We start from the raw sequence: 27672 nt of genomic DNA, 5'->3' as shown, positions 1-27672 counted from the left end.
TTAGGTTATCTCAGGTCTTCATGAAGCCGGAAGTATACGCTGTCCGCCCGGTAATCTGGGCCCACAGGGCCGGCCCTTGAGCAAACTGTGCACCCTCTTGCCCTCAAGATGATTTGAGGACATATTATTACACCCAACAGTGATCCCACACAACCTTGTCTATAATGGAAATGAACAGCAGCTAAAAATTCTATGGGAGAAGTGAAAACGAAATAGCTATTACAGCATATTATTAGTGCACTATTCCAAGCAAGAGCTGGCAGCGATTGGGCAAGAAATGAAACAGTGGTGACGATCTGGTGAAGCTGTTTGAACACAGAGCACAACCAGGTAGAACAAAGTGAAGGAAACCGAAAATATAAGTCAGTTCATTTACTGTAGGATTTGGCCCTTTCACCTTCCAATAACCTCCCTGGTCTGGTCCCTTGGCCCAAACTACAATAAACAAAGGTAAACAGAGCGCGGCGCAATAAGCTAACGGCCTCTGGGACCTCGGCTGCTGCATATCCACGACCTGGAGTGGAGCGCGATATGAGCGGCTTAAGGCACGGAGACCAATAACATTACAGAGGTGAGGGGGCAATTATGGGAGAGAATGAGACGGGCTAATGAAGAGTTTAAGGGGCATTTGCAGTGGAATTGTTAAGCAAATTCAATGGTCACATATCGGCAGGGCAGTGTGCAGCTTGGTCAAGTTACGTTCTCGCAGTTTTTCTTCTCCTGAAGTGCTCCCATCTGTATTATCTGGACATAGATGAAAGACAAGACTTTCCTCCACATTTTTAAAGCCATAATCCCTCACCGGACCCGTTCTGAGCAGTTCTGCGCTCATGGTGTGTTCATCACCGCGCCGTGGATTTGTCAGTGTGCCTTTTTAACTGAAAGCGAAAGCTCGTATTGGTTGTTTTCAGGTTTTAGAATGTGATGATGTCACACTTCCATGTGGGGACAGGAGCCAGTTGTTCCTATTAAGTGCATTACACTTTCACAAGTCGCATCTAAAAAGAAAAAGTATGAATAATAAAAAATATCATTAATATCATTGACTGTGTCCATGATCTCTCTGTACAAACAAAAATCCTAATTTTACCTGCCCCCCACCTATATAATAAATAAATATAATAAGCCTTTAGAACGCTGTGATGTCACCTGAAGCCTAGCAATTCACTGTGCTACAATGTTCCCAATGTTACAGGAAATAACTATTACATCATGGTTCCCCGTCTTTCCATAGCATATTAATTCACAAATATTGACATGTTTGGTGTCATGAGGTCTTAGAAAACTTGATAATTCAATAATAAAGCAAACTCGATATTGATTAAAAGCATAGCACAGTAATAGTGTTGGATATTTTTCACAAATTTCCTTCACATCACCGCAAACTCGCAAGTGTCGCACACAAATTGATACTTGCACGTGTAATCAAGTGAGCAAGTGATTTTGTTCTGCAGACTGTGAACTGTGAAAATGTCCATTGACTGAGGGACCGTCTGAAATGTCAGTCCTGTCATTAAGCGGCGAGTAAATGGCTTCACCTGCACTGTCTCTGCGGCAGTAAACAACTATTATGTTTCAATAACAGCGCAGCAAAGACCAACAGCATGGATTTAGTGTCAAATGTGCTGCCGTGGTAAATGTGCCATCGGCGATACACTAAACCCAACATTATTTTAGCCTTTTGATATAAATCCACTCAGTTATTGTTTGCCGTGAGAGTTAGATTAGTGTTCGAGTGGCAAAGCGGATGGACTAGCGTTACCATAATCTTGACAACATATCTTTATTTAAGTTTTTGTCAAGACTTCAACAAACGATTCTTTCAGTTTTAGCCCAATTTTAGTCTACTTTTAGTGACAAAAATGTGAATCCAATGGCACTGCCTCTCAGAGCTTCTGCCACATGAACAAAGCAAAGGGCATTATGGAACTTTTTATGCAAAAAAACAACAACTGTGTATCTGACCTTTTAGTGACCCATGGGTGGTTTGCTTTCCTGACACTCTTGGATTAACTGTTCTTCAGGATTTCTGGTAGGGTCTCTACCGCAACCCACCAGAAACCAGTTACAATGCAACAATGAGATGATTCTGTAGGCAGAGAAAACCAACCAGAAACCCTAAAAACAATTGATGCTGGAGGGGAAAATAGGCAGCAAGCTATCCATTCATAGCCACTGTGCCACTAAACTAATATACACAACTTTAAATGATATGAGGCTCAGGAGATTATCAGGAGATTTTAGTCTGTAGTTAAGGCTCATTAACTACACTTCATTTACTCTAAATTTAGAAAAAAATACAAAAAATATGACTTTGACTTTGAGTTCACACTTCTCCCTTGTGTTTGTGAAAGTTACTTATGTCTTCCATGGCCTGGTGCTACTTGAAAGTTCAAACACAATGAAGTGGTAGTGGGTGTGAAAAGCTACAATACAAACTGTTATGACAACATGTATGTACTGCACATGTTGTAAACCCTTGTGCTGTGTAGTGAGTCACTGACCGCTGGAGCAGTCCAGTCCTCCCCAGCCCGGCTCACACTGACAGGTGTCCGGGGAGACGCATCGGCCGTGAGCGCACTCGTCTGTGCACAGAGCTGCAACAACACAGACAACAAAAGGAAACAGGTTAGCAAAAATATCAAAGGTTTTACTCAGTAACTGCAGCAACACAGGACAGAAACAAATCCTCAGCACGATACTGGAAACAATTGAAGCAAAGCATTACAATTGTATACAGTATGTCAATGTTTCCAAACTGCACGAGCACTTGGCAGGGGGTACTTGGATATATGATATATTCTTTCTAAATTATACATTTTGAGTTTGGGAGTAGCGTTGCCTTATTTTGAACCAATAACGCAGTAAAATGAGACGAGGTAATACTATTTTCTTCATGAAAAAGGAGCAAAATCCTTTAAAATCCAGGATAATGAGAATCTACAGCTTCTTCTTAGTTACAAACAGTATTTTGTTTAATTTGATCACTTTTTAATGAATTCACTGCAAAAATGGTCCGGAGTGTGGATGAAAGGCTTAAAGCGAGACAAAGGAAAAAGGAAGATAGATAAATTCCCACATGTTGTCCTGCTAATATCAGGACTTTTGAAAAATACTGAGGGAAGATTTGCCTGAGTAAAGATAATGGCTTATTTACAAAGATGATCAAATACTTGACTTCATTACTTGATTAAAAGTACAGACACCACTGTTCAACATTACTCCAGTATAAGTAAAACTTGCCCCGTCAAACATTTTCTCTAGTGAAAGCGCTGAATTATTTGCTGTGGAAAATACTGAAGTATTCAGAACATACAAATCCATTAAAATAAGTGTCTTCTAAAGCATGAAAATTGTGCCCGATATCAAAGCTTCCTTTTCGTTGAGAGTCAGCGGCATTTGACCGAACATCTGAACAGCGCCACCTATAGTTCATAGAGCATGTGTTATTAGCCTTTTAAAACGAACCGAACACATGACCAAATTTAGAGCCTTTTCTTAAATGTAGTGAAGTAGAAAGTATTATTTTTATCTTTCAGACGTAGCGGAGTAAAAGTAGAATGTTCTCAACACAAACACTACTAAAGGTTTTGTGTCTTGCGATACAAATCCATCCCTCTCTCATACTGATTTAACGCTAACGGTCTCTTCGGTCAGATGAGCATAGGACGCACAGTAGAAAGACAGTGCTAAGAGTCGGTCCATGCATTAATCTGGAGCGTCCGATCGCTGATAAGCAGCAGACACCATCTAATATGGCTGCAATATTTCATACTGTCGACGCTACAATCAGAGGTGCCATGCTCTATCTCTCTCCATAACAAATGGAGCCGTGTTTTTATAAGGAACGGCGATTTGTCATTATCACAGCGCCCTACTGTCCCCGCGGTTCAGGGCTGCACTTTCAAATAAAATCTTTTTAGCAAGATGTATTTCGTGTCCCTCTTATTCTAAAAAGGGCAGTAGGTCAGAGGAGAGAGTGTGTTTCTTAGGTCACCACTAAGTTTGGACTTCTGCTTTTATTGGGATACATTTTTGTTTTTATCTGTCCTTGAGCATCTTGAAAGGTGCTTATGAATATTTGTATGGATGTCGTTCTAGTTAGAATATTGGAGGCAACATTGGTTGTATTTTGGACCGTCTGGGTCAACTACTCAAAGTGCTGTGGCGCCTCATACATTACTCCTCGATTTAACTCCTCCCATGGCCAAGAAAAACCTTCACAGAGGGGTTTGCTACGACAAAACATCACACAGTAGCCCCGTTTTTCTGCTTTTAATCATCTGATAATGTAGTAGTAAATTATTCATTTTCATTCCTGCAATTTCAAGTAACTCATGTTCACTTTGGTTGTTTCATCTTATGCTGAAGCGCAAATCCCGGGATTTTGTTGTAGTGAAGAAAGTACGAGAGTCTGTTTTCACTCTTCTAAACAGGTGGTGGACTATAAACATTTATTACAGACAAATAAAGTCAAGTCAACAAAAAAAGGGGGCACTTGTGAATGTTTTGACACAGTAGATTAACCTGTTAAAGCGCTGAAATATTATGTTTAGTCTCAGTTCTTGGATCTTGGCGTTTGGTCACATTTGAGCCCCGCCCACTCAGAGTCTCTGTGATCTGATTGGCTTCAGAGTTACACTGTAGGTCAGACACCGTGAGTCACAGTAACATGATGCTAAATTGTGCGCTCTTTATTTCTGTAAAAAAGCTGAGGCCTCATTGCTCTTCAGTCACAGACTGGGAAGTGAAGAAGGCAGTCATGGAGATTCTGTTTTAGAACATTACACTTCTGCTGCATGTAACAATAAAAGATTGAACTTCAAGTATTCCTTCAAGTGTGAAAAATCCTGTCTATAATGAATATATTGGTTAATTATCAAATCCTGAATTTATGTGATCAGAACATCATTTCACTCCACAAAAGCAAACCCTTGTCATTTGTATCTGCTGTATAGTCATGTTTATCCCAGTTCCTCTGGGTCGTGGTGCAGCAGGACTGATGTGGACAGTTTATACAGAAGAAGCTCATGAGGTTCATTTCTTCAACAGTTACTATAGTAACTGTTTTCTCCAAAGTAAAAGTAGATCTACCACAGTCCTGTCCACATCTGTCATGGTCCACCATGACCCACAACTACTCAGGGGAACTGGACAAAACATGAATTTACATACAGATAATATATATGGATATTTTTTAGACCTGTAAAAGCATCAATTGTGTGATTAAAAATTAAAAATAATCAGAATTCCGAAATAATCAGTTTAAATAGAATTCTCATTTCATTCTTTATTTATTCACTACATACTTTAGTTTCACAGTTCTCAGCAGAAGTCTGAAGTTCTGTCTAAAGCAGAAGCTCCATGACTTCCTTCTTCACTTCTCTGGGACTGAAGAGCAAAGAGGCATCAGCTTTTTTACTGAAAACAAAGAGCTCATTTAGTGTCATGTTACTGTCACTCCTGGTGTCTGACCTAAAGTCTAACTCTGAAGAAAGTCAATTCACATTTACACTGAGAAGATTGGAAGGGCGCCCCCTTGTGTCACCTTGCATCCAAATGCCCGGAACAAAACAGCGGGTCCTATACGGGATCAGGTATTTTAAGGGGTTAACCGGTAGAAGTGAAAAAACTGGCACTCGAAGCTAGCTGTTAGCATGTAGCATGAAGCTGATGTTAGCATTACAGTTAGCATTCTTTGTTACTAATTCGGGCCGTTGAACCACTTTGTTCTTCTCTGTGCCTCTGTATTTTTATCTGGTAGAAAACACATTTAACAATGCATTCGTTAAAGTAGTGGCGGACCACAAGAGGAGTTCTTGTTTTCCCTCAATGCAGCTTCAAACGTGTCTGGGTGTGTGGGTGTTCCCAAAAATGCTGTATGTATCTTTGTAGATGAACATAAAAGTATCTTCCTTATTTTTGAAGCTTTACTGGACCCGCACAGAGCACTTTTGTGTTCAATGTGAGTTCATCACACGCTAGCATGCTGTTAGCAGAAACAGAGAGCTTGTTTTCTCAACATCCTGAATCAGTGTCTCGTCTCTTTCTGTCGTTTGAGGTACCCAAAATTTAGTTTTTAGCTTGAATATGTCCACTTTAAGCAGTACCAGGGCAGTACTTGTACCTGTAGTGAAACGTACTTGTAGTAGAAGCTGGTTAATCTCACGCCACTTTGAGTATATTTTCTCATTTTAAGCTGGCATTTGAAGTAAAAGTACTTTTGGTCTGGAGCACTCCTCGTCCTTCTGCCAGGGTTTGAAACTCTGCTTATCTGCGAAAGTGTCTGAAAAGATCTGTTTGGCGCATCGCAGGCCACTGCTGTATAAACAAATGTGCGTTTGGTGCCAAGTCCCTGTATCCGGGGCCCGTATTGTTCACACAGTTCAGCTCAGAGAGGAGCAGAGGAGCAGAGGACCGTCCTCCCCGCCTCCAAACGAACGCGCCATAGGCTACAATCAGCACAAACGCAAGTGCTGACAGCAGAGGTTTGAAACTTCCAAACACTTCAGGAAAAAATCCAGAGGAGAGGAGACAAGGAAAGGGATCAGGAGTGGAAATTTGGAGGATTTTAGTGATCATGGCGAGGTCATGTCCAGATACAATAAACTTAATGCCAAAAAAGTATCTGTGGATTTATGTTTAGGATTTGTAGTTTTCACATAAATGAGGGGATATTTGGATATTTATGAAGGCAACTACACACAACGGGTATCTTTTGAGCAAAACTGTGTGTAAAAGTGGCAGAAAACTTAGAGAATTTATGCAAAACCTAACTTTAGATGTATTTAAACCATTTTTCGTTTGCTTTGATGAACTTAGAGAGAAAAAAAAATGTTAATTGAACTCATTATTTTAGAAAAAGGTTGGCTGCCTGCTACAATAAAATTCAATGCTGATTGTAGCTGGATGCTGGAAGGAAAGCAAAGTCAATACCTCAAAGCTGCGCAGATCCAATGACTTACTGTTGTGTGATGCACTGGTTCAAGACTATTATGAGCTAGCCTCTTTTATAGAGTTGATTTTAAAGCCATGAAGTAAGAAGGCACGTTGAATGAAAGGTATAGGACCAAGGACGGCAGTCAAAAGAGTTTTTGAAAAAAGTAAAAAAGTGAAAGTGAAAAAATAAAGTTTCAAAGTGATAACAATCCCCTGCACCAGAGCAAGGCTGGAGGGCTTTGTGAAGTCCACGTCTATGGAGGTTTTGTTAAAGTGGAGAAAAAAATACTGCTTCATTTCATAGAAAACCTCACAATCTCTGAAGTGCTGGTTCATGTCAAGGTTTATGTCAAACTTTTTCAAGAAATTTTGGCTAATAGATATACAGTATTTGAACATGGACATGTTAAGCCACAGAAGGAGGTAAATAGTGGAGGTAAAATGTTAGTAAAGCGGGATACCACCTGATAGAATATTTAACCTTAAGTACCAGCAGGCCTAGATCGAGATCAAATCAGGAAATTGGGTCCAAAAACATACTCCCAATTATTGACTGCAGTCAACTATGAGAGAAAACCATGTACAAAATGGAAAAACGACCTAATTTATTCATTTATTTATAACACACAGGTTTGCAGTTGATGTCTGGTCGGGCCTTTCTACACAATTTACAAATATATAAAAAAACATACAAAAAATATATATTATTGGTCAGATCAGAGGTCACCCAGCATGACTAACACGAACAGCAAAAAAGTAATACAGAGAATTTCAACTATTTACATCTATAATTGTATTGATTTGAGTCAATTTAACACATTTAGTCCTTTGGTTATTTCTATTTCTAGTGGTTTAGTCCGGATTGATATCTAGATTGGTAGTAGTCCTGGTTCATTCACTTCAGTCCTGCTTTAACCCTGGTTGAGATCACGTTTAGTATTGGTTTGGTGCTCGTTTTGATCCTCACTTTGAGTTTTCCTCATCTAAAAATGGTGATATCTGTAGCCTCTCTGCTTCTGACTTAAGCTGTTATGAGTCTTCACAGACACACTATTAACGCTCCATGGGCTGAACTGGCGCCTGAACCGGGAATCTGGTGAGATCAAAAGTGCAGCTTCTGTAAACAAAGATGGCGGATTAGGTAGATAGCGGGGGCTTATGCCGCCTTTAGTGGAGAATATAAAAAGCGATGGATGAAGTCAGTTTGATCTTTGATACAACTGCTGTCTGCAAGTCCCCGCACCGGAACTTTTCAGTTGATTTTGTCTTTGGTGACGTCTTCAGTGCCAAGAAAGGGCCAGTTATTCAGCACTGACTATTGACAGATTTATTCTGAGGGCATTCCTGATTACCAATAAGTACAAAAAAATGTTTCATAGCATACAGTTTTCACAGTATATACAGTGAGAACCAAATGTTTACATATACTTTATAAAAAGACACATTTTCATTTTTTGTCATTCATTTTGTCATTAAGTTTTTTGTTTTGTATAATGCAACAAATTCTAAAAAAAAATTATAATAATAATCTAAAAATCACTCATTCTTCTGGAATTTAGCAATAGAAATATTGTTTTTAAATTCTAATTGACCTAAAAAAGTAATTCTGGTTTCATGACAGACAGTGAGAAAAAAATAAAATGTGTCTTTTTATGAAGTGTATGTAAACATCTGGTTCTCACTGTACATGTGTAGTAGATGACAAGCCTTAAAAGGAACACCACTGGCTGTGTAGGTTTGTACAGTATTTTGCCTGGTTGATCTGAAAGGAGTCAGACTATGGGCCATTAAAGGCCCTATACCTCATTTTACCCATGTTGTACCTTTCTATACAAAATGTGTCTAAAAAAGGAAACCTCTTTTCGGCACATATTGACTATATGGTTTAACTATGCACAGCATCAACAAAGAATACAATAGAATACCATGGAAACTTCACACATCAGGCTTTTTCTTCCACAAATTACTGCTTTTACAACATACTGTTATGGGCGAAAAGAAGTGACTCGAAACAACCCCCCCCCAAAAAAAAAGAAAACCCAAAAGCCCTGATAGGTGTATAACTTAACAGCATAAGCGAAACACTTTAAGGCACTATACCTGACTTTTTTTCTTACAGTGGAATAAAACTAATTTTCCTCCTTTGCAAACTCAGACATTTGTGAGAAAAACACTGTGCATCTAATTATAAAGCATTTGTAGCATTGTCATGAACTTGCAGGCTTGTGTTCTGGCCCTTCAGTAAAGGTGACCCTGTAGCAACTAAAGCCTAAAGTCTAATTAACTTCTCATTATGTTCTCTGAAATTCTGAAATGTGTGTTGGTCATGAGAAAGGACTTTCAGCCAAAAGGTTTACAGGTTTGGGAACCTAATTCCACAAATCATGATCATTTTTATTATGGTGATTTCTTTCAAAAATTCTCCTCCCACAAAGTAACATTGGTCCCAGTCCTCCATCTGAGATTATGACTGTGAGACTGTGGATAAGTCAAAGCTAATAATACTTCAGAATAGGACTAATGTGGGCTCTGATAGTGCGGGTCAAAGCCTTAAGGCAGAGTTTTGGCCGTATTGTAAGCGGCGGCTCATGTCCTTCTTGTTGAGGCAGGTGAACAGGCTGTGACACTCTGTGTGGCGCAGATGGAAAAGGCACTTTTTAATTAGTTCCTTTGAATGCTGCACAGGAGACACCCTCTCATCAAAGACAGGCGCTTCCAACCTCCGCAGTAACCAGCCTGAAAATGCCTACATGGTAACATTCCCTGGGGCTAATTACCCCTTCGGCCCCAGGGAGTTATTCTTCCTTTTTCTAACATTTGGGTAACCTGCCCAGAAGCTTTGAACCTTTGTTTTTAATCTCACTGGAATACTTTTAGGATCATAGTAGTTGTAGCAGCAGCTGTAACAGTCATCAATCCTGTTTGGCATTACTTTGTACTGCTGATATTCATCCCCAAATGTTTTTGATTTCGTCTTTTCTCCTCCTCGTGCTGCACTAACAACCCAGCAACCACCCAGCACACGTCTAAATTATGACTTTGGATTTGATTTCAGTAGCGTTGAACATCGAGTTGTTAGCTTGGCTGGAATTGGCACCGTCTTTCCAGGCGTGCATTGATTACACGTTGACACCCAATACTCACGATGACATCAACTGATAAGACGAAAAAATCAATCGCAATCTGCCTGCAGTCCGTCCACGCCCCAGAACCAAACAAAAAATCTCACAGTGAGTCCACAAAACCATAAGTTGTTTTGCTTATTTGAAACGTGTGTCCCAAAATCACTGGCCAAAATGGAATCTTTCCTATAATTACACAAAGATGTAATGGAGCGAGATAAGGTAAATGAACATTAGAAACAGGAAAGAACCCTCATCTATATATAATCCTATTACCGCCCACTCCACTCTACTGTGTGCAGAGCATCAGAGCCAAAAGATTTTGTGTTAGATTCAGTTCATTGTGCACATTTTAAACACATCTAGGAGTAATTACATTTGAGATAAAGCTAAAACACAAACTGCTAAACCAATACTTTGTGGATGTCTAAACCACAGGGGTAGCAGGTTTTACACAGAATACAGTGGAGACCAGTTTTTTACTTGCTTTACTTAAAGGGGCTTACCAATTATTTTTATGTCCAGTTTATGCCCTTGCAGTATATTGTGCTCACAGACAGAGAGTGCTGAGTGGTTTCTGCAGAGTATTCTGAGTGTAAGGGTGTCAGCGCCCGAAAAATGTTGAACAGAACTAACCATTTAAATTAGAAAGCTCAGTTTTGTAGGTTTACTACTAGTTATGGTAAACTATTCACATTGCGATTGTGCAGCCCTAGCAGATATACGTATAGTTCTTGTTAGCTCCTAGTTTAGTCTTGGTTAAAGCTGTAGTAATCAAATTATTTTCTTGCAGTAGTGTAAACATCATTTGGCATCACAGATCTACATTGTAAATGCGATGTTTGAGAAAGAAAAAACAACCATTTGTGCTGTTGTGTGTCAAAATGTAGCCTAGTGCATTTATCTCCAGTGCGAACCAGGAAGTCAGAGGCTAAACTATAGCACAGTAGCATTAGTGGCAACACTCTGGACAATAGCTCTCAGACTGTTCCCACCAAAAACTTTGAAAATTAATTACAATGTCATGCCTGTTTAGTACCACCAGGCCTAGCTCAATATCAAGGTCTAAATGAGTCTAACACAAACCTAAATCGGGAAAAAACTGGATGCAAAGTAACATCAATGCATTACTAAAGCATGAATTAATCTACTTAAAATTAATAAACAAATTACTTCCAGTTTACTTAATGAACATTTCCAAATCACTGGTGCAAGTCTCCTCTATCTCCCCTGTCATTACACACTGATGTAACAGACCTGATAAGCCGAGAACTCTACTACGGCATCGAGAAACAGTACAGACCCCCTCACGCCAATTTAATTACCGCCTCCTCCCTCTCCTTCTGAGAGGGGGGCGCTTTCAATTAACATCCTCCGCGCAAACCAGTACAAAAGACCTGTCCGGGGATGTTAACGTTAGCATCGTAAGAATTAGCTCGGGGCATTGAGAGCACTTGAACCAGCTCCTCGCACGGATCTAATAAAGTTGTTTACGAGCGGCGGTGAAGTGGACGTGGACAATAGTGCCACGTGGTCCCAGCGCGGACCCTGCCCACCCCGGGGCTGGTCCATTCTCCTGCATTTTGAGACAGAAACAAGCCTCCTGTACCATACAGACTGCCATCTGGAGTGGATAATTGATTTGCTGCGAGCGAGCAGTGACAAAGGCCAGGCCTGGGACATCGGGACATTGTCTCAGAAGCTGCTTTGAGTCATCTTTAAGTAAACTCATTGAATATTGACGTGGAATATTAGAACCTTAGAGCTGCATGATTTTGGAAAGCACATCTATTGTGATTAGATTGTTGATTTATGTTTTAAAATGCAGATTTAGTTCGTAGTGGACAAAGAATGAAATCCATCTATCTTCTTCCGCTTTATCCGGGGCCGGGACGCAGAGGCAGCAGTCTAAGCACAGATGCCCAAACTTCTCGATCCACACACACCTCCTCCAGCTGTTCTGGGGGGACCCCGAGGCGACACCAGCCCAGCTCGGAGACATAGTCCCACCAGCTTGTCCTAGGTCTTCCACGAGGCCTCCTCCCAATAGGACATGCCTGGAGCACTTCCCGAGGGAGGCGACCAGGAGGCTCCGAAACAGGTGCCTTATCCACCTCAGCTGACTCCTCTCGACGTTAAGGAACAGCGACTCTACTCCAAGCTCCTTCCGGGTGATTGAGCTCCTCACTTTATCGCGAAGGGCGCGCCCAGCCACCCAGCAAAGGAAACTCATTTTGGCCGCCTGTATCCGCGATCTTGTCCTTTCGGGCCTTGCCCAAATCTCATGACCATAGGAGGGTCGGCCGTCGGGACAAGAATGAAATATGAACAGCTAAATTAAAGGGTCTGTATCATGCTATTTTAGCATGGTCCGAGCAATCAGATTTGTTTATTTGTGGTCACGTGTTGTTCACGAGAAGTGTCACTCTTGGGGTCCTTGAAATCTCTCAATAACAATATACGGATGGGAGAGAGAGAGCTTTTTTCCAATCAGCGGTAAATGACCAAAAAGACTTCAATAATAGGTGAGTTTTGTGATTCATATTCCTGTTCGAATATTACTCCGCTTCCTGTCTGCTTGCATATGTTCCATTCTAGAAATGTAGTTGCTGGATTTTTCCAGCAAGTCCTGTTTAGTCCTGGTTCAGTTCCATTGCACCATATATCCATAGAAAATGGATGATTAATTTGCTGTGGGCGAGCAGTGATGAAGACCATCTTGACATTGTCTCTGATGGGAGCAGTTCTGAGTAATCCTCAATAATAAGATGAACAGTGGGTTCTGCACAACAGGCTTCATCACTGGAGAAAATTGAGTTTCTTTTTATAAATTCAAGTTACTTGGTTTGAAACTACAGCGTTGAGAATTCTTTTTTACTTTATTATTTAGCGTGGAGCTTACTTAAAACTCCTTGCCAGCTTTTGACCGTTATGAACCATTAATAATCATTCATATTTCTCAAAAAGGACACTGACTGATTGGTTGGAGTATTGGTTCTTTGTGAAGGAAACGTATGAAGACCAGAGATCACATTCTCATTGGCGACATCTGTTATGAAGAAACATGTTTCTGTCTAAAATCAATCATTTGAACAGCCTCATGACATAATACCCAGAGAAAGATAACTTACTGAACCCTTGTGCTTATGTACTTACGGGCACACAGGTCTCCGCTCTCGTAGAAGCCGGGGCAGCACTGAGAGCGTCGGCGGTACATTGTCCTCACTCCTCTCCTGTACGCCGTCTTATAACTGATCCTGTCAATGAAAAGCACAGAATTAGGCTTAGTTTTACCCTAATCACATGACACAACCCTAATTTGATGTTGAATGAGTTGGACGGTTACCAAGAATCAACTAAAGTCCAGATTTGAACGCGTTCTATGTCTCAATGACTCTTTTGCCTGTTAAAGCAGCACTAAGTAACGTGTTTACCTTAATAAATCCTTTTCGTAGTCTCTCTGGGGGTAATACAAGTGTTAATGGGTTGATTGGGGGGTCAGAAAACCACAATTGCAACTTCGCTGCACTGGACCGGAGTCACCAATACACACTAATGAAGAAGAAGCTAACATGCGAACGGGCAAAGCTAACTGCGGGCTAGCACCACTTAAACAGCATTTACAGCCACGTTTGAGTGACACAAAGTATCTCCATTGTGTTATTGGATGTACAATATCCCTGTCTCCCTTTATCTTTTCTATCAGTGTAGCATTTACTCTCATGGACAATTAATGAGTAAACAACAGCAACATGCTATGACACCTGCAGTGGCGCTTATGGCCTCTCGGGGCATGAGTTAGTTAGTACTACTTTAAAGAACTTCAGATCTTTGTGAGGGCGTTGTGGACTGAGTCAAGGACACTGGCGTCAGTGACGTTCGACTGCAGATGGATGCCTCTCTTTTAGCCGCGGGAGCTAACAGCGACTCCCATAAAGTTTAATGCGGTCGTTAAAGCGCCGTGCCAATGGTCTCATCAGAAATATCAAAGCCGAGTGTCCAGATGAAGGCGCTGGAGATGGACTTGAGGAAAAACGTTATTTATGGGGCTAAAAATATCACCTTTTTTTGTCGGAGAAAGATGGTTATTCTTATGACTTATGTGAAGTGAAGAAGCAAAAGGTCCAAATGAGGTTTGATTTAGAAAGTCCACTGAAGTCTGTTTTGGTTCTTACAGTCATTTCTCATGTTTGAGAGTTCATGTGAGATGATTTAACGCAATTTATAATGAATAAATGCCTGGTTTAAACTCACTATTAGGTCCCAGTTCAGTTCATCATGTTTAAAGGGACTATACAAAGTTTAAAATTTAGAAACTAAGTATTCCTCCCCCTACATGTTCCAGCAATGTCCTAATGTGTAGAATAAGCCCTGACTTATTCAAAATCCTGCACTGTCACTTAAAAAGTTATTAATTCGGGTCATGCACAAGCTTAATATAGAGACTGCAGTTACGCGAAAGACCTGAGGTGGCAGTAGTGAGTATAAAAATGACCAACTTGCATCTAGTCCCATTAAGGCGAGATATGGCAGGTGAATTTGGTAAAAAGTAGAGATGTCAACTTGAAACATTTGCTGTTGATTACTTAATATGAGGAAATAAAATGTTTTTATTAGGAACAAAATTGCCCGTATTTTCAGCAACAAAATCTAAATAATGGACTGAGCCAGGTTTAATTTTATGGATTCATTTTGTTGATCAATTGCTAAATATTCCTTAAAGCACCTTTAAGTCGTCTATTTGCATATATTGGATGCAGTGCTGTAAGGAAAAATTCACAATATTCATCTGCTCAGGACCGAAAAATCTTGTGGCACGAGATCTTGGCCCATTCCTAAAAATAACTATTGTAAAGAGTGAGTTTTTTTGATTCTGGAATTAAAACAAAGATGTTAAGGCACTGTTGCCTCCAGCAGAAACTCTCAAAATGCGAACAAAGAACTGAACTCTAGAATTTGTTAGTCAATAAAAATGTTTAATAGTGCAAATATTTCTTTTTAACCAGTGTAATTGAGTGAAATGTCTGTGCCTTGAGGAGTTTCTCACCTGTGCCGCGTACACTTGAACCAGTTGAGGATGTCTGTGCAGCGAGTGTAGTAAACCTGGTCAAACGGATGGGCGTAGGACTCCTGCACTGTCACCGCGTAACTGGGAAAATACAAATATATGATCATGAAGGAGGTTAAAAAGGTGAGGATGGAAAGAAAGGTCAAGGAACATTCAAAGACTATTTATTTTGTGAACAAGAGCAAGGGAAATGTTTTAAAGTGAAAATTAAAGGTTCTATTGTGATTATTCAGGATGATAAAAATAGATAGAGGCGGGATTATGCTTAATGCAGGTATCTGGTAATAATCTCAAACACGTCAGTATCACTATCTTACACTTAGTAGGTTAGAAAATGCAATGCATTGATCTAAAATAGGCTGAAACTCAAAATCCAGTAGTTTCATTTCTCCTCTTCGCTGTGCAGCTGTTTCAATACAGAGAGAGTGGGAGAAAAAAACGTGAGCAAAGTATTTCCTAGTTATAATAATAATAATAATACTATACTACAATACTATACTTATCAGTCCGGCACTTTAACAGTACTCTAATTGATACTTAAAAAGCAAAAAGTATATATTTTACTGTTCTAATTTTCTTACCTTAAGCTTAATAAACAACAGTGTTATTCACAGGTTTATTTTAGCTGTTGCCGTGGGGACTGAGCCATAGAGCCACAGCCTTTGGCAGCCTCACACATGCACGCGAGGGCATGTGTGAGTGCACGCACATTTGAGCGCCCTTCTTTCTTTTATCGTTACAAGATGAGGAGGAACGGCACAGTTGGGCTTTCTAAAGCCAGAGGCAGCAGTGGCTTGAGTAAAAGCACACGTTGCCTGACGTTTATGTCGTGGCATGTTCACTGTGTGCCGGTGCCGTGTATGTGGCATCAGAGAAGCACAGGACGGAGAACTGTCACCGTGGGCTGTCTGGGCGGTTCGCGGGAATAAACAGATCAGATGTAGGGAAGGCTATGAGATGGAGAGGGCCTTTTTAAGCAGTGATTTGGCCATGTAGCATCAGCGAGACTCAAGTACCAATAGGGAGACTGTTAAGGCTGGAGCTTCTCGGTCCAAGTGGACCGTAAGATGCAGCGGCGGGGGTTTATGGTACCGGGTTTTGGTACGCCTCCCTACCCAGATACGTAGGACATCAGGTGGAGCCTACCCTGACCCTATCCCTGGGCTGCCCAGACTGTTGGCTCTGCACCCTGGCCCCAGATAAAGCAGAAGAAAATGGATGCATGGATGTTATACGAGATTCACTTGATCTAATGCCCCCAAAAGTCCGTCCTCTTCCGAAATTAATTAAACCAGAGCCTTTCCAGATTGATATACTGTGCTCATCGTCACAGGGACCATCTTAATATTTTTCCTTTCATGTGAGTGAACTGTGCGTGACCTGTTAAATACACCTGCTTCATTCTCAGCTGAACTTCAAGTGCTACAGTATCGATCAGCGTTTCTCTCTTAAAATGACATTGTACTTTTCCTTGGGGCGCCTCTGCAAAAACCGCCATCCCTCTGGATTTACGGCCACACTGTCCCACAGAGTAAACCCCGGAGCGTTTGGCAAAGCTCCTGTGCCGGTCAGTGATTTGTGGCTCTGAACATTAGCCCTCGCCATCAGCAGCAGCCGCAGCAACGCGCAGAGTGGAACTATTTCCAAAGAGCTAGTTTTAGCCCGGCGCGGTTCAATTGGATATTTGCGCTTCACATCATCACCCGAAAACAGCAACAAGGGGGAGCTTTTTGGGGCTGCTAAGAAAAACCACTGGTGAAGATTCAAAGATTACTCAAAAATGTGCTAGCGGCTCAAAACACAGCTCCAGGTCCGTTTTTGATGAGAGAACACTGTAACAAGCTCTTAAATGTTGATTTTGCATGTTACCCCCTTTTAAAAAAAATTCAAACAGAAGAAAAAAGCATATTGAGATCATGCTACTTTAGCACTGTGGACACTGAAATGTGAAAATTTGAATATTTCCAAAGAAAATGCCATAATTAATAAAGAATAAAGTACACAAAGACACATTAAGCTTTTACCTCTGAAAGAGTTACCCACAGTGGAACAAGTAACATTTTTTTATTCAAGTAAGAGTCTGATAATTCATTATAATATCACTCAAGTAGAAGTAAAAAGTAGAGTATGATAAAACTACTCCAAGAAGTACTTTAAAAAATACTACCTATGAATTTCATTAAGTGTTTAAACAAAGACTAATCCACTTAGGAGCAACTACTGATCATAACGGGATTTTATTCTATAAATGAAGGTACTGACCATTTGAAAGTGAAAATGTGATGTTTTATGATGATGAGACTTCATTATATAAAAGCCTATGGGGAAAATGAATGGGCATGAAGAGTGTTTCCCACGTGCAGCGGTTTGGACTGACCTTTCCCAGTGGCTGCAGACGTTGGGGTCGTCCGGGTTCAGAGCTCCAGACGAAGGCATAAACCAGAGGAGAACGGCCAGGAGCAGGCGTCCTGTGGGCCCCATCGTCCCGCTCCCACTGTCCTGGAGAGAGAGAAAGATGCTAATGTAAAATACACTTTTGTGATGGTGATAGGATTTGCACTGAGTGAGCCTGGCTCGAGCCAGACTGATCCTCCATATTAAGAGATACAGTCTGGAACTGTGCGATTTGAATTTCGCTGACTCCGAAAAAACCAAGCAGAGCCAATCATAGCACGTGAGGCGGGATTTAACGGCACGTCATCTTCCGCGCCAGGATTTCCCATGAATCACACCAGTGCTCCTCCCGTAACCAAAACAGCAAGATGGCGGCCGGGATACAACGATCTTTCACCAGTGCCCTTTCTTCTGTTTTAAATGAACTGGACTTGTCTATAACAGTGAGAAGCTGCTCTGGGGGCTTTCATCAGAACCTTTACTCAACTGCACGTGTGGACTACAAACAATCACGGAGGACGTCGGCTAGTGCCATGTTGCAAGGAGTAGTCAGGTCTGCCATAATTCTACGTACAGTTGTACAAGTTAATTTAATTTTTTATTTAATTGGGAGTACCTGGGTGATTGAGATTAAACTTTGTTGAATTTGGGTGTTTGCAGAAATACAAGGATTGACTGAGTTATATGGCTTCATTTAATGGCGCCAGAAAAACCACAGAGAAGCTTTACACATCAAAGACTAAAGCAGGTGAGTCTAACTTTGCCTGGCTCTGCCACACTATTCCCTGTCCATGCCACGCAGGGAATTAGTCTGGTCACGGAGCAATTGGAGCAGTTTGAACGGGCGGGCCTAACGGGCACACATTGTCAGTAAAATAAACCAATTAGCAATTAGCGGACGTAGCGGCAGCTGTAGTCCAATTCACAAAATATGAAGTGAAAATAAACTCACGCGGAGAACGCCAGGCAAAATCCTCGACTCTTTCATCCATGATTAGTTTTGGCTAATGTTAATGTTAATTGAACTAACAATATTGTGGTGCAGCGAGTGACGTAATCTTGTCATTTCTCTGTGACGGTCGTGATCGGTTCGGTTCGGCCTCAGCCGCCAATCAGCAACTTGTTTACCATGTATGGCCAGACCCACCTTCTTTCACACAGAAAAGAAGTGGGTGTGGTTTATTAGACTAAGTCTGACTGGCATCATATTGCTGTCTGGATTGTGCGTTTTCAATAAATGTAAAGCAACACCATGTAGCGTATGACCTGAATATTATCTTAATGTGAGTTGTATCAGATGATCTTTGGGACAATATAGAGCACATGATGCCTAATGCTGTTCTGTGCGGGCTGCTCTCTTCAAAAATATTCCTCGCAACTTTTCAGGAGGGACTGGCCGTCTGAATGGATCACGTGACCAGGAAAGTGTCGCTTTATGGCAGTCTGATCTCCGCAATGAACATTTTGTCGTGTTTGATGCAAAGTTTGTCATTGCTAAAGGAAGTAAACAAAAAGACAACGTTTGAGCAGGCAAGAAAGAGAAGGCGAGAAAGGGAGGACACAAGAGGCGGATGCCTTTAGTGAGTCGATGACTTCTCAATCAGCTGGTCAAACGCGGTCTGCTAGTAGGCCTCCAAAACACCAAGAGAAACAGGTCTATTGCCGCTTGTAGTCAAAAGTTACACGGTGTTGCTTTTAATATAGTATAATGTCTTTAAGTAATAAGTTCCTGGTCTGACAGGAAAGTACTGCCCCAGTTCCTCTCAAAGCGGTCCTGTCCCAGTTCTCCCCTGTCGGAAAGCGATCAAAAGAGTGGCTTGTACTTAAAAAGCACCAAGCAGTGAAAAAGGTTCCTGCCTATTGTGTCTGAGGCCGCCCCCCCACAGTTCAGAATGCTGGGTTTGTGCTTGTTGACAAAGATTGCCTCCTTTACTACTCTCCCAAACCATTCTTTCTCTCCGGCTGGAATCGTCATCACAATAGTTGTGTTAGACGCAGTGATTGAAAACTCTCTCCAACAATACATAACTCCTGGATGACTCCAAAACCGGAAACTGAACTGCTAAACTAATACAAGAATCAAGCAAGTTTGTGGAGTAAAATGACTGCAGCGTTTGCCATTTGCTATTGCTGTGTCCATCCAACTTTTGATTCCGATTGTGATTATAATGCAAAAACATCGTTTTCCTTCATATTACATGTTTGTGCCTTGCACCGCTGCTCCAGCCTCGTGCGCAGACTGTGAAACACCCCACACACAAAGCGCCTGATCTAAATGTAATGGCAGCTCACCCCTCGATGTTCTCTGCGCAATTTCTTTTTCCACAAATCACTATCCGCTTGGCACAAAAACTTACACAATAACAAAAAAAACATGCACCTGCTCCAAACGGCATATTATTTCTCTCAAATTGTCAGTTCTCAATGTAAAAATATACACCAGCATTCCGTCGGCGGATATTATAGCCTTCTCCTCGCCGTCTGCCTCGCACAAAAGCGCTCAATTTGAATGTCGGCTGATATTTTGACAGCAATAATTACATGTTTGTTGGGTTTGTGACAGCTGGAAACGACACGAGAGATTGTCACTTTGGCTTCGGGTGCGACACTGGCTAGGTGACAGATTTTTTTTTTTATAATAAGACGCAGAGCAGAGGTTCTTAGAATGAGGAGCGCGGACCACAGCTGGGACTCAGGCTGTTTCTAGTTAAGAAGTTAGTTATAAAAAGGGACACATTTGCCTCTATTTTCTATGGCATAATCTAAATAATGGAGAGCCAGGTTTAAATGCATGGTTTTATTTTGATGGCTTGTAAGAGTGAAAAAACACCTGTTAAAATTCCGATTTCACCTTGGGTTTGCAGTTCAAAGCTCAATAAACCAGGCAGGAATTAGATATTTAAAAATCCGCCTGAACAAACCGTCAAATTAATGTGACGAAAAAGCCGGGAAAGTTTGGAGTCTGTAGAAGCTAAAGTGGAGATGTTGTGCAAGAGTGTCAAGACCTCATTTTGAGAAAACAAGCCCTTAAGATATATCTCCCATCTCCAGAAAGGAAATGACCATATTTGGAGTACAGCGTCATCTCGGTCGCCTTTCGTGCTACACATGGATACCAGGCATGTTCATATCTGCGCCAAGCTGTCGTAGCTATTTCCTAGAAATCCTAGAAATTGTCTTTTTTAAAACTGACATTAAAACTAAAGGACGTTAGGAGAGAACACGAACCAAAACTCTCAACGTTTTCACCTGCCGTGTCTCCCTTTTAAGTGTCTAAATACAAAATAGCTAATTATACTGTGGTTTGGACCTGTATTATTGTCCCTACGACTCAAAATCCAAAGTCTAAAATCAGTAAAGCACATGTTTTGGTGGTGTTTTTGACAGTTGTAGACCTGTGCATTTGGCAGACAGAGCAGCAGAGGCCTCCCACAGACTCTTGTCAAAGTGATGTGTTCTGGCCATCTCTGGACACGCTCTCATTAGCCCAACATGGGCAGACGTGCTGTGTTCACCTGGATGTTATCATAAAACAAGTTTGGACTCTCGCGACAGCAGCTGCACTGCAACACACATCCACAAAAACCAACACAGGAAAAACTGGGGCCAAATCATTTATGTTTTGTGAAAAGAAAGTCATGTCGTGTCGGGTCAAGTTTCGATTTTTACATGATTACACAAATACATTTATTCTAAATCTTCTTCTACTGCTTAAGTGCTGCAATCTCGTAAAACAGTCCATTTCAAAGACCTTAAAGCAGAAGTAGGCAACGCTAGGCCCAGGGGCAAAGTCCGGCCCATCAGCAAAAAACCTCTGGCCTCTATGATTTTGAGAAAATAGGATTACATTAGGGATCAAAGACAAGTTTTAGAACTCTAAAAATGATGAAATGATTGTCAATTCCTTTTAAAATGTTCACGTGGACACTTCCCAAATCCCTGTTAGGTCATGTATGATGTATAACACAAGGGGCCAGATCTTCCGCCTGGCACAATGAGAGCGCAACTCAGAACACGACATTGAACATGCGTTATCTTGCTTATGCGCAATTTCCCTGTGCCAAAGGCAAATAGAGAGGGGGTCTCTTATTAAAAAAGTGGTCGACTGAGGTGTGGTTTATTACAAACAGCATTGAGAGTGCTGCTCTTTATGGCAGCCTCACATTTATTTCCCCTATACATCGCGCTGCCTTGTGTCCTTCCTTTAGAATCCATGTGTAGGTCTGTCATTCGTTCTAAATTTGTTCAAAATTAGCCTACCTAGAAAAGTCTGCTTGAATGTAATGAAAGAAAATCACTCTAAATGGCTTGATTTTCAAAAGTTTAATCTGATGCTTCAATTGAAATTATTATGATTTATTTGATTTCAATAGTTGGAGCTTTTCTCTCTTTCAGACGTCAAGGCACAGCTCACCTGCCTCACGGAGAAGTACAAGCGCTGCTCAAGCAATAACCCCGGGGTTGTCTCCCTGGTACAGCGATCACCGGTCTAACAGCAATAAGAAGATGAATAGAGTTTAATATGAACGGTCATGTGAATGTCTGGTTGCGCACATGCACAGGCTTGCATTGGTACAGCAGATCAACACGCACACCCCGAACGCGAAAACAGCTACTTAACAGTTTTCTACACAAATCTGCGTTTTAAGGTGAAATGCATCAGGGAGCTCACATGTGTGCCAGATGTGTGTCAGCTTGTCGCTTGATTCCACTTTGGCAAAGTCCTGAAGGAAAGTCCTATTTCCCACGTGAAGTCCAGAAGAAACTCTACAAGATCAAGCTACAAGATCGAGCCCAAGGATTTGGAGAAAGTGGACCTTCACTTTGGACAACGATTGAGAAGTTCAGCATCTGGTTTGTCAATGAGGAAGAAAATCAGCCTTCCACAAAACAAACTTGCACTTGTACTTCCTGTTTATTTTGCGTCATAGGTAAAACACTAAACTGTGGGGGGAGCTCCAGGCAAACTCCTCTCAGCCCTAGCCTCTGTGTTTGAGAACCATCTTCTCCATATACTGTCTGAAAGAGTGTGTTATGTAATGACAGCTGATGAAGGCTGAGCTGCATCGTTACAGCGGCAGCTTTACTCCAACACTTCAATAAAACACTGTGCACATGTTCGATGGTCCCAAAGTTTCTGCTGGTACTAAGCTTCTTTTAAGAGGGGAATGAAACAGAAAGCTAAAATGCATGTTCGCTAGCCTCCTAGAACTATTGCAGAATTCAGTGATCAGGAAAATAGAAAAAAACACTTTGGATTCCTTAAAAGACCGAAGACTTCTCTTTGGTTGTAACGGGCCTTCAAAGTAAGGACATCGCCAGTGGAAACTAAAGATGCAGCACTGCTTCAAGTAGAGTGAAACAAAAACCTCAATTTGGTAAAAAAGAAAAGCAAAAAACGTCGGCAATATGCTGGGAGGCTGATCCTTTTAGAGCCGGGGCTACTTTAAAGGTGCAACATCAAAAAGACTTATATTAACAATATCAGTTGAACAGATACACGAGTCGCAAGATCCAAACCTTTATATTCAGAACTTGAGACGCAAAAGAGTGAACCTTTCTTTTGAGAAACGTCTCAGTCGTTATGCTGGGGAATGGGGTTAGGCTATTTCTAGGATTATGCAGAAAAGAATGACTGGACTGCACTGGATTTAACTTCTTCTTCTCTGATGGTATTGGTGTATTCCAAGAGGACAATGCCAGGATTCATCAGACTCACATTGTGAAAGAGCGGTTCAGGGATGAGAGGCATGAGAGTCCAGATCTTAACCCCATTGAGAATCTTTGAGATGTGATAGAGGTTTTCTTTTTTCTTCAGGTAGTGTAGGTTGTGTCCTTACTAGAAATGGCAAGAAAACCTTTTCCTGCGTCTTCTCTCAAATGCTGTGCCCCCGGATATGCTTAAAATTGCACTGAATCGGGATTTTAAAACTGAAACGGAGTCACAATTGCTCCCAGTCGCTCATGCACCCAACCAAACGGCTCTGAGGAGAGTCGACTTTTACTGTTGCATTGACGTTTGCGTTTCTTACCATCAGCAAATTGCGGCTCTCCATCACGCCCTCAGCCCTGACCTCTGGGGACTTACGTGCTCGATACAGGCCTGACCGCATCTATCGGCGCGATCCTTCCGCTGTACGTGTGCGCGTGCTGCAGCCGGGTGTAAACAAGCTCGTAGATGCCATTAGAGCCCAAACCAATCAAAGGGTTTTTAATTAAGCGCAGGACGATGACCTTTAGCCACCGACAGAAGAAGTCCATAAGAGACGCATGTTCAGCACTGCACAAGCTGGAGAAAGAGGGAGCATGTTTACTACAGTAAGTGGAGGGTGTTTTATAAGTTCATTTATAGAACCTGTACCTGATTTCAAACCGTGACAGAGGGAGCTAGTTAAGTTTATAAGCAGTGAAGCCATATGTACCATTTCGTACCAGCCATGTGTACGAAATGTGCAATATAAATAAAGCTGTCTTGCCATGACCAATTTCAGCAAACTGTACCTCTCCCACAGAGTTGAGAGGGCGAAACAAATTTAACTTTAAAATGTAACTGGAGACAAAGAGAATGAAGGACTCCAACCCTGACATGTGCTCGACACACTTGGAGATGTGCATCAGATAAAAAAAAAACACTTATGTGACCAGTATCATGTGACAATCGGCAGCGTCATCATCGCGAGAAAAAAATGCCAGTAACCAGCATTTTTTTCGTGGACAAAGTGTTTTGTAAATACAGAGTGAGTGCCTCTGCTGTTCACAAGATCCTCTCGCAGTCTGAGAGGCACATGTAAGAAGCACATGTAAGGTTGTACGCTTTTTCCAAACTGCTTGTATTGAATGTAGCACTCTATAATCTTATCCCTGATGACTTAAATATTTACAAGTCTTTTAGTAAAGAATAACAAAAGCCCTTTGCACACAAAAGTAGAATACATAATATTGCTAAAATGTTATTTACAGATTAACAAATAACCACAATTAACTAACCATCCTTTCAAATACCAGGCATGCACTAATTCAGCAAAATCTTTTAAACCGTACCTATTATTCCCCAAGTAAACCGTATCAGTTTTACAACACTTCTTCTTGCTGCCAATGATGTGAAGTAGATGGTGCTGACATCTTTCATGTTTTGGAAGAACAGTAAACTAAATACCTACTGAGGGGATTTTCAAAGCAGAGCAAACTTTTCAACAAACAGGTTCCAATTGATCCCAGCCTTGCTCTGTTGGGAGAAACAAAACCTTTATGTATAATTGCCCCAAATCAGTATGAACAGAAATTGATCCTGCTGGCAATGGCGGGGGCAAAAAAATGCTTTTCTATTAGGAAAAATCAAGCTCCCCCAAGAAAGCAACACTGAACTCCTGTCACATTGTACTCCTGAAAAAGTGCTCCCTGATAAAGTAGATTTATGATCATTATTATCAACGTTGTTATTTTTTATTTGTTTTGTCATTGTGTTGTTTTTGTTTTATGCTGGAACTGAACTCATGGCCAGTATCAGTGTCTGAGGGGTGGCTGGCTTAGGTGGGGGAGGCGCGGATGGTTGGTTGTGCATCATTTGTATCATCTTTTATGCATTGAATTGAAATAAATCATCTTCTAGTAAAAAAGATAAGAAAAAAAGAATGTAGAACTCCTCTTTTCCTATTCCCCTCATTTTCCTATTCTCTGATAGTTCGATTAAAAACTGAAAAAAGTGGGTACTGGGCCAGTTCATTTTTCATAGTAAAGTTACATTTGCCTGCACTTGCTGCATATTGCATTTGCAGACAAAAAAAACATCTCAACATCCAGATTTTTCCACTGGGACATTCTTGCTGAACTACCCACCAGGTTTAACATTAATCGCTTACCTTGGCATTCATATTTGTGAAACTCTCTCTTGGTCTCTTCACGTCAGCTGAGACTTTATTTTTAAGGCGGCTCAAAAAACATGATTTGTCAAAAGAAATACTCATCATTTTTAGAGACAAACGATCAAAAGTGTGACAGGAAGTTTGTTGGTGATTTTACATGGCATGACCACACCCTTCTGATAAGGTTAAAACCACATGTCGGATTATTGGATCCTCTGCCTCAGATACAGGACTTGTACACTCAAGACTCTCTCTATTATGGAGGAACCGACTCATCCCGCGCATTCCCTCTTCTCCTAAAAAACATGATGTTATATCCATAAAAGTGTCCATGCAGCACAAGGAAACCCAGCTTGAGACGTGATTGTATTTCTAAACCTTAACCAACCTTGTGTAAATGCATGTAGAATGGCACCACGTCAGCGCTCACTGCTGCTGGAGCAGGTAGAGTTAACAGAGGTAAAAATGGCTGATCTCAGGTGGATGTGATTGTGCCCACAGTTATCTGTTCTGAGGGACACAGGCTGTATCTGATGGAGCTTCCTGCTTCACAAATGAGTTTGATAAAAACGACTTTCTGCAGATTGTGCGTCCTCGGGGAGAGACTCAAAACGCTGATGAGGACGATGTTCCCGAACTGCAACATTCGTAGAAAAGTTAGGTTTGAAAATCGGCAAAAAAAAAAAAACACTCGCACAAAAAAAACGTACCTGCGCCAACAATGTCCTCATTAAACCGGTTTTGAGAAAGTCTATTGAAGGTGTAGGTAGTAGTTCTTTCAAATACGGTGTATCCAGTATTTGAAAGCGCTCTCGCCTCACTGAAGCGCACCAGGCGTGTGTGGACATGTGCAGATGTGGTCGCTGTAATAACACGCCTCTATAGATCAGTCTGTGTGTAATTGTGGAGTAACATTGGCAGATATGGATTTCCTGCTTCATGTCTGACCTCTGCTGTTTCTCCTTCACTTCATTGGTTTAACTGCGGAGGCCTGTTAAACATCACCGCGTAAACTTGATGCAGAGGGAAACCAGCAACAATACGTTTATTTACGAGACGTGGCAGGTGAACATTAACATTGAGTGGTCAATGTGAAGATGTTTAGTTTCGATTTAAAGGGACTAGATGCATGTTGGTCAATCTATGCTCACTACTGCCACCTCAGGTCTTAGGCGTAACTAGAGTCTCTATATTAAGCTCGTGCATGACGACACTTCGGACAATAGTAACACCATTTGGAGCGACAGTGCAGGATTTTAGAGGCAGTTGTGAACAGGTCTGGGCTCATTCTACACCTTAGGACATGGCTGGAACATGTAGGGGAAGGAAACTACGCAGTTTTAACATTATGCAACTTTTAATGCAAAGTTTTAATTTTATATTTGCGTGTATTTGACCTTGTAGTGACCCAGTGGCTGTATGAGAGGTCAGCATGGCGCCTTTGATCACGGTGGTCTTTACAATGCTCAGTGATTATTTCGTAGGTTTTCTGGTGTGAAGGTCTGTCCGCAGTGAAAACCTTCCAAACAATTGATCCTGGAGTGTTGTAGAGGCCACTGTGACGGAAAGTAAAGGTGAGATGCTGACCACTCATATATAGATGCTGGGTCACTACAAGGTCAAATACACACAAATGTTTACTTTTTTCCTGCATAAAAAGTAAATCTTATTTTTAATGTCAGCTTAAAAAAGAGACCAAACTCACCCTTAACGATGCTTTATGTATGGCGTTTTGTCGTGTAGTGCATCAGAGTTGTCCAGGAAATAACTACAACAGCGTGGCGCTCCCTTGTCTTCCCCTTGCGTATTCATTCCAAATTTTTTGCATGTTTGGTATCTACATGTAGCACAAAAGGCAACCGAGATGACTCTGTAATCCAAATATGGTCATTTCCTTTGTGGGAGACAGCCACGGCTAAAGACGGGAGAAACATACACAGTGCGCAAGGACAGATGTTACAAAACGTTGGGACCTGTTTTCTCAAAATGAGGTTTCCTTACACTCTCTTCTCCAGTCGTAATAAGTCTATTTTATAAGATGGAACTTGGTGTGAAACATTTGAGAACCATAGGTTTATGGAACAAAAACATGTAAACATAAACTTTCACAACATGTTTTTGAGAAAGTGAATAAATCAATTATCAGCCAATATTCAGTTTAAACATATTATTGACTTCAAGAGGAGACACACAGGTCATATTTAGGAATTTCTAAAATTCTTAAAGTTGCAATTCGTTTTTCACCCCTCAAAAATGTCCAGATATATCTCCATTTCCACAGCAAGAA

General features: G+C 41.2%; 1 protein-coding gene across 1 annotated transcript in view; it reads right to left on the bottom strand.

The window, feature by feature from the left end:
• Positions 1 to 27672, bottom strand: part of LOC306962167 (multiple epidermal growth factor-like domains protein 11) — a 131280-nt gene that overhangs the window by 78718 nt on the left and 24890 nt on the right. The window contains exons 2-5 of the mRNA XM_079555243.1: positions 17507 to 17628; positions 15109 to 15210; positions 13218 to 13318; positions 2505 to 2597 (exon numbers count right to left, since the gene is read on the bottom strand). Of these exons, the coding sequence (XP_079411369.1) occupies positions 2505 to 2597; positions 13218 to 13318; positions 15109 to 15210; positions 17507 to 17610 (400 nt within the window). The 5' untranslated portion in view covers positions 17611 to 17628. The remainder of the gene's footprint in view (positions 1 to 2504; positions 2598 to 13217; positions 13319 to 15108; positions 15211 to 17506; positions 17629 to 27672) is intronic.

This window comes from Gobius niger (genome assembly GCF_951799975.1).
Source record: "Gobius niger genome assembly, chromosome: 4".
NCBI classification, from domain to species: Eukaryota; Metazoa; Chordata; class Actinopteri; order Gobiiformes; family Gobiidae; genus Gobius; species Gobius niger.
Note: the sequence above shows the minus strand (reverse complement) of the source record. Positions and strands in the feature narration are given on the sequence as shown.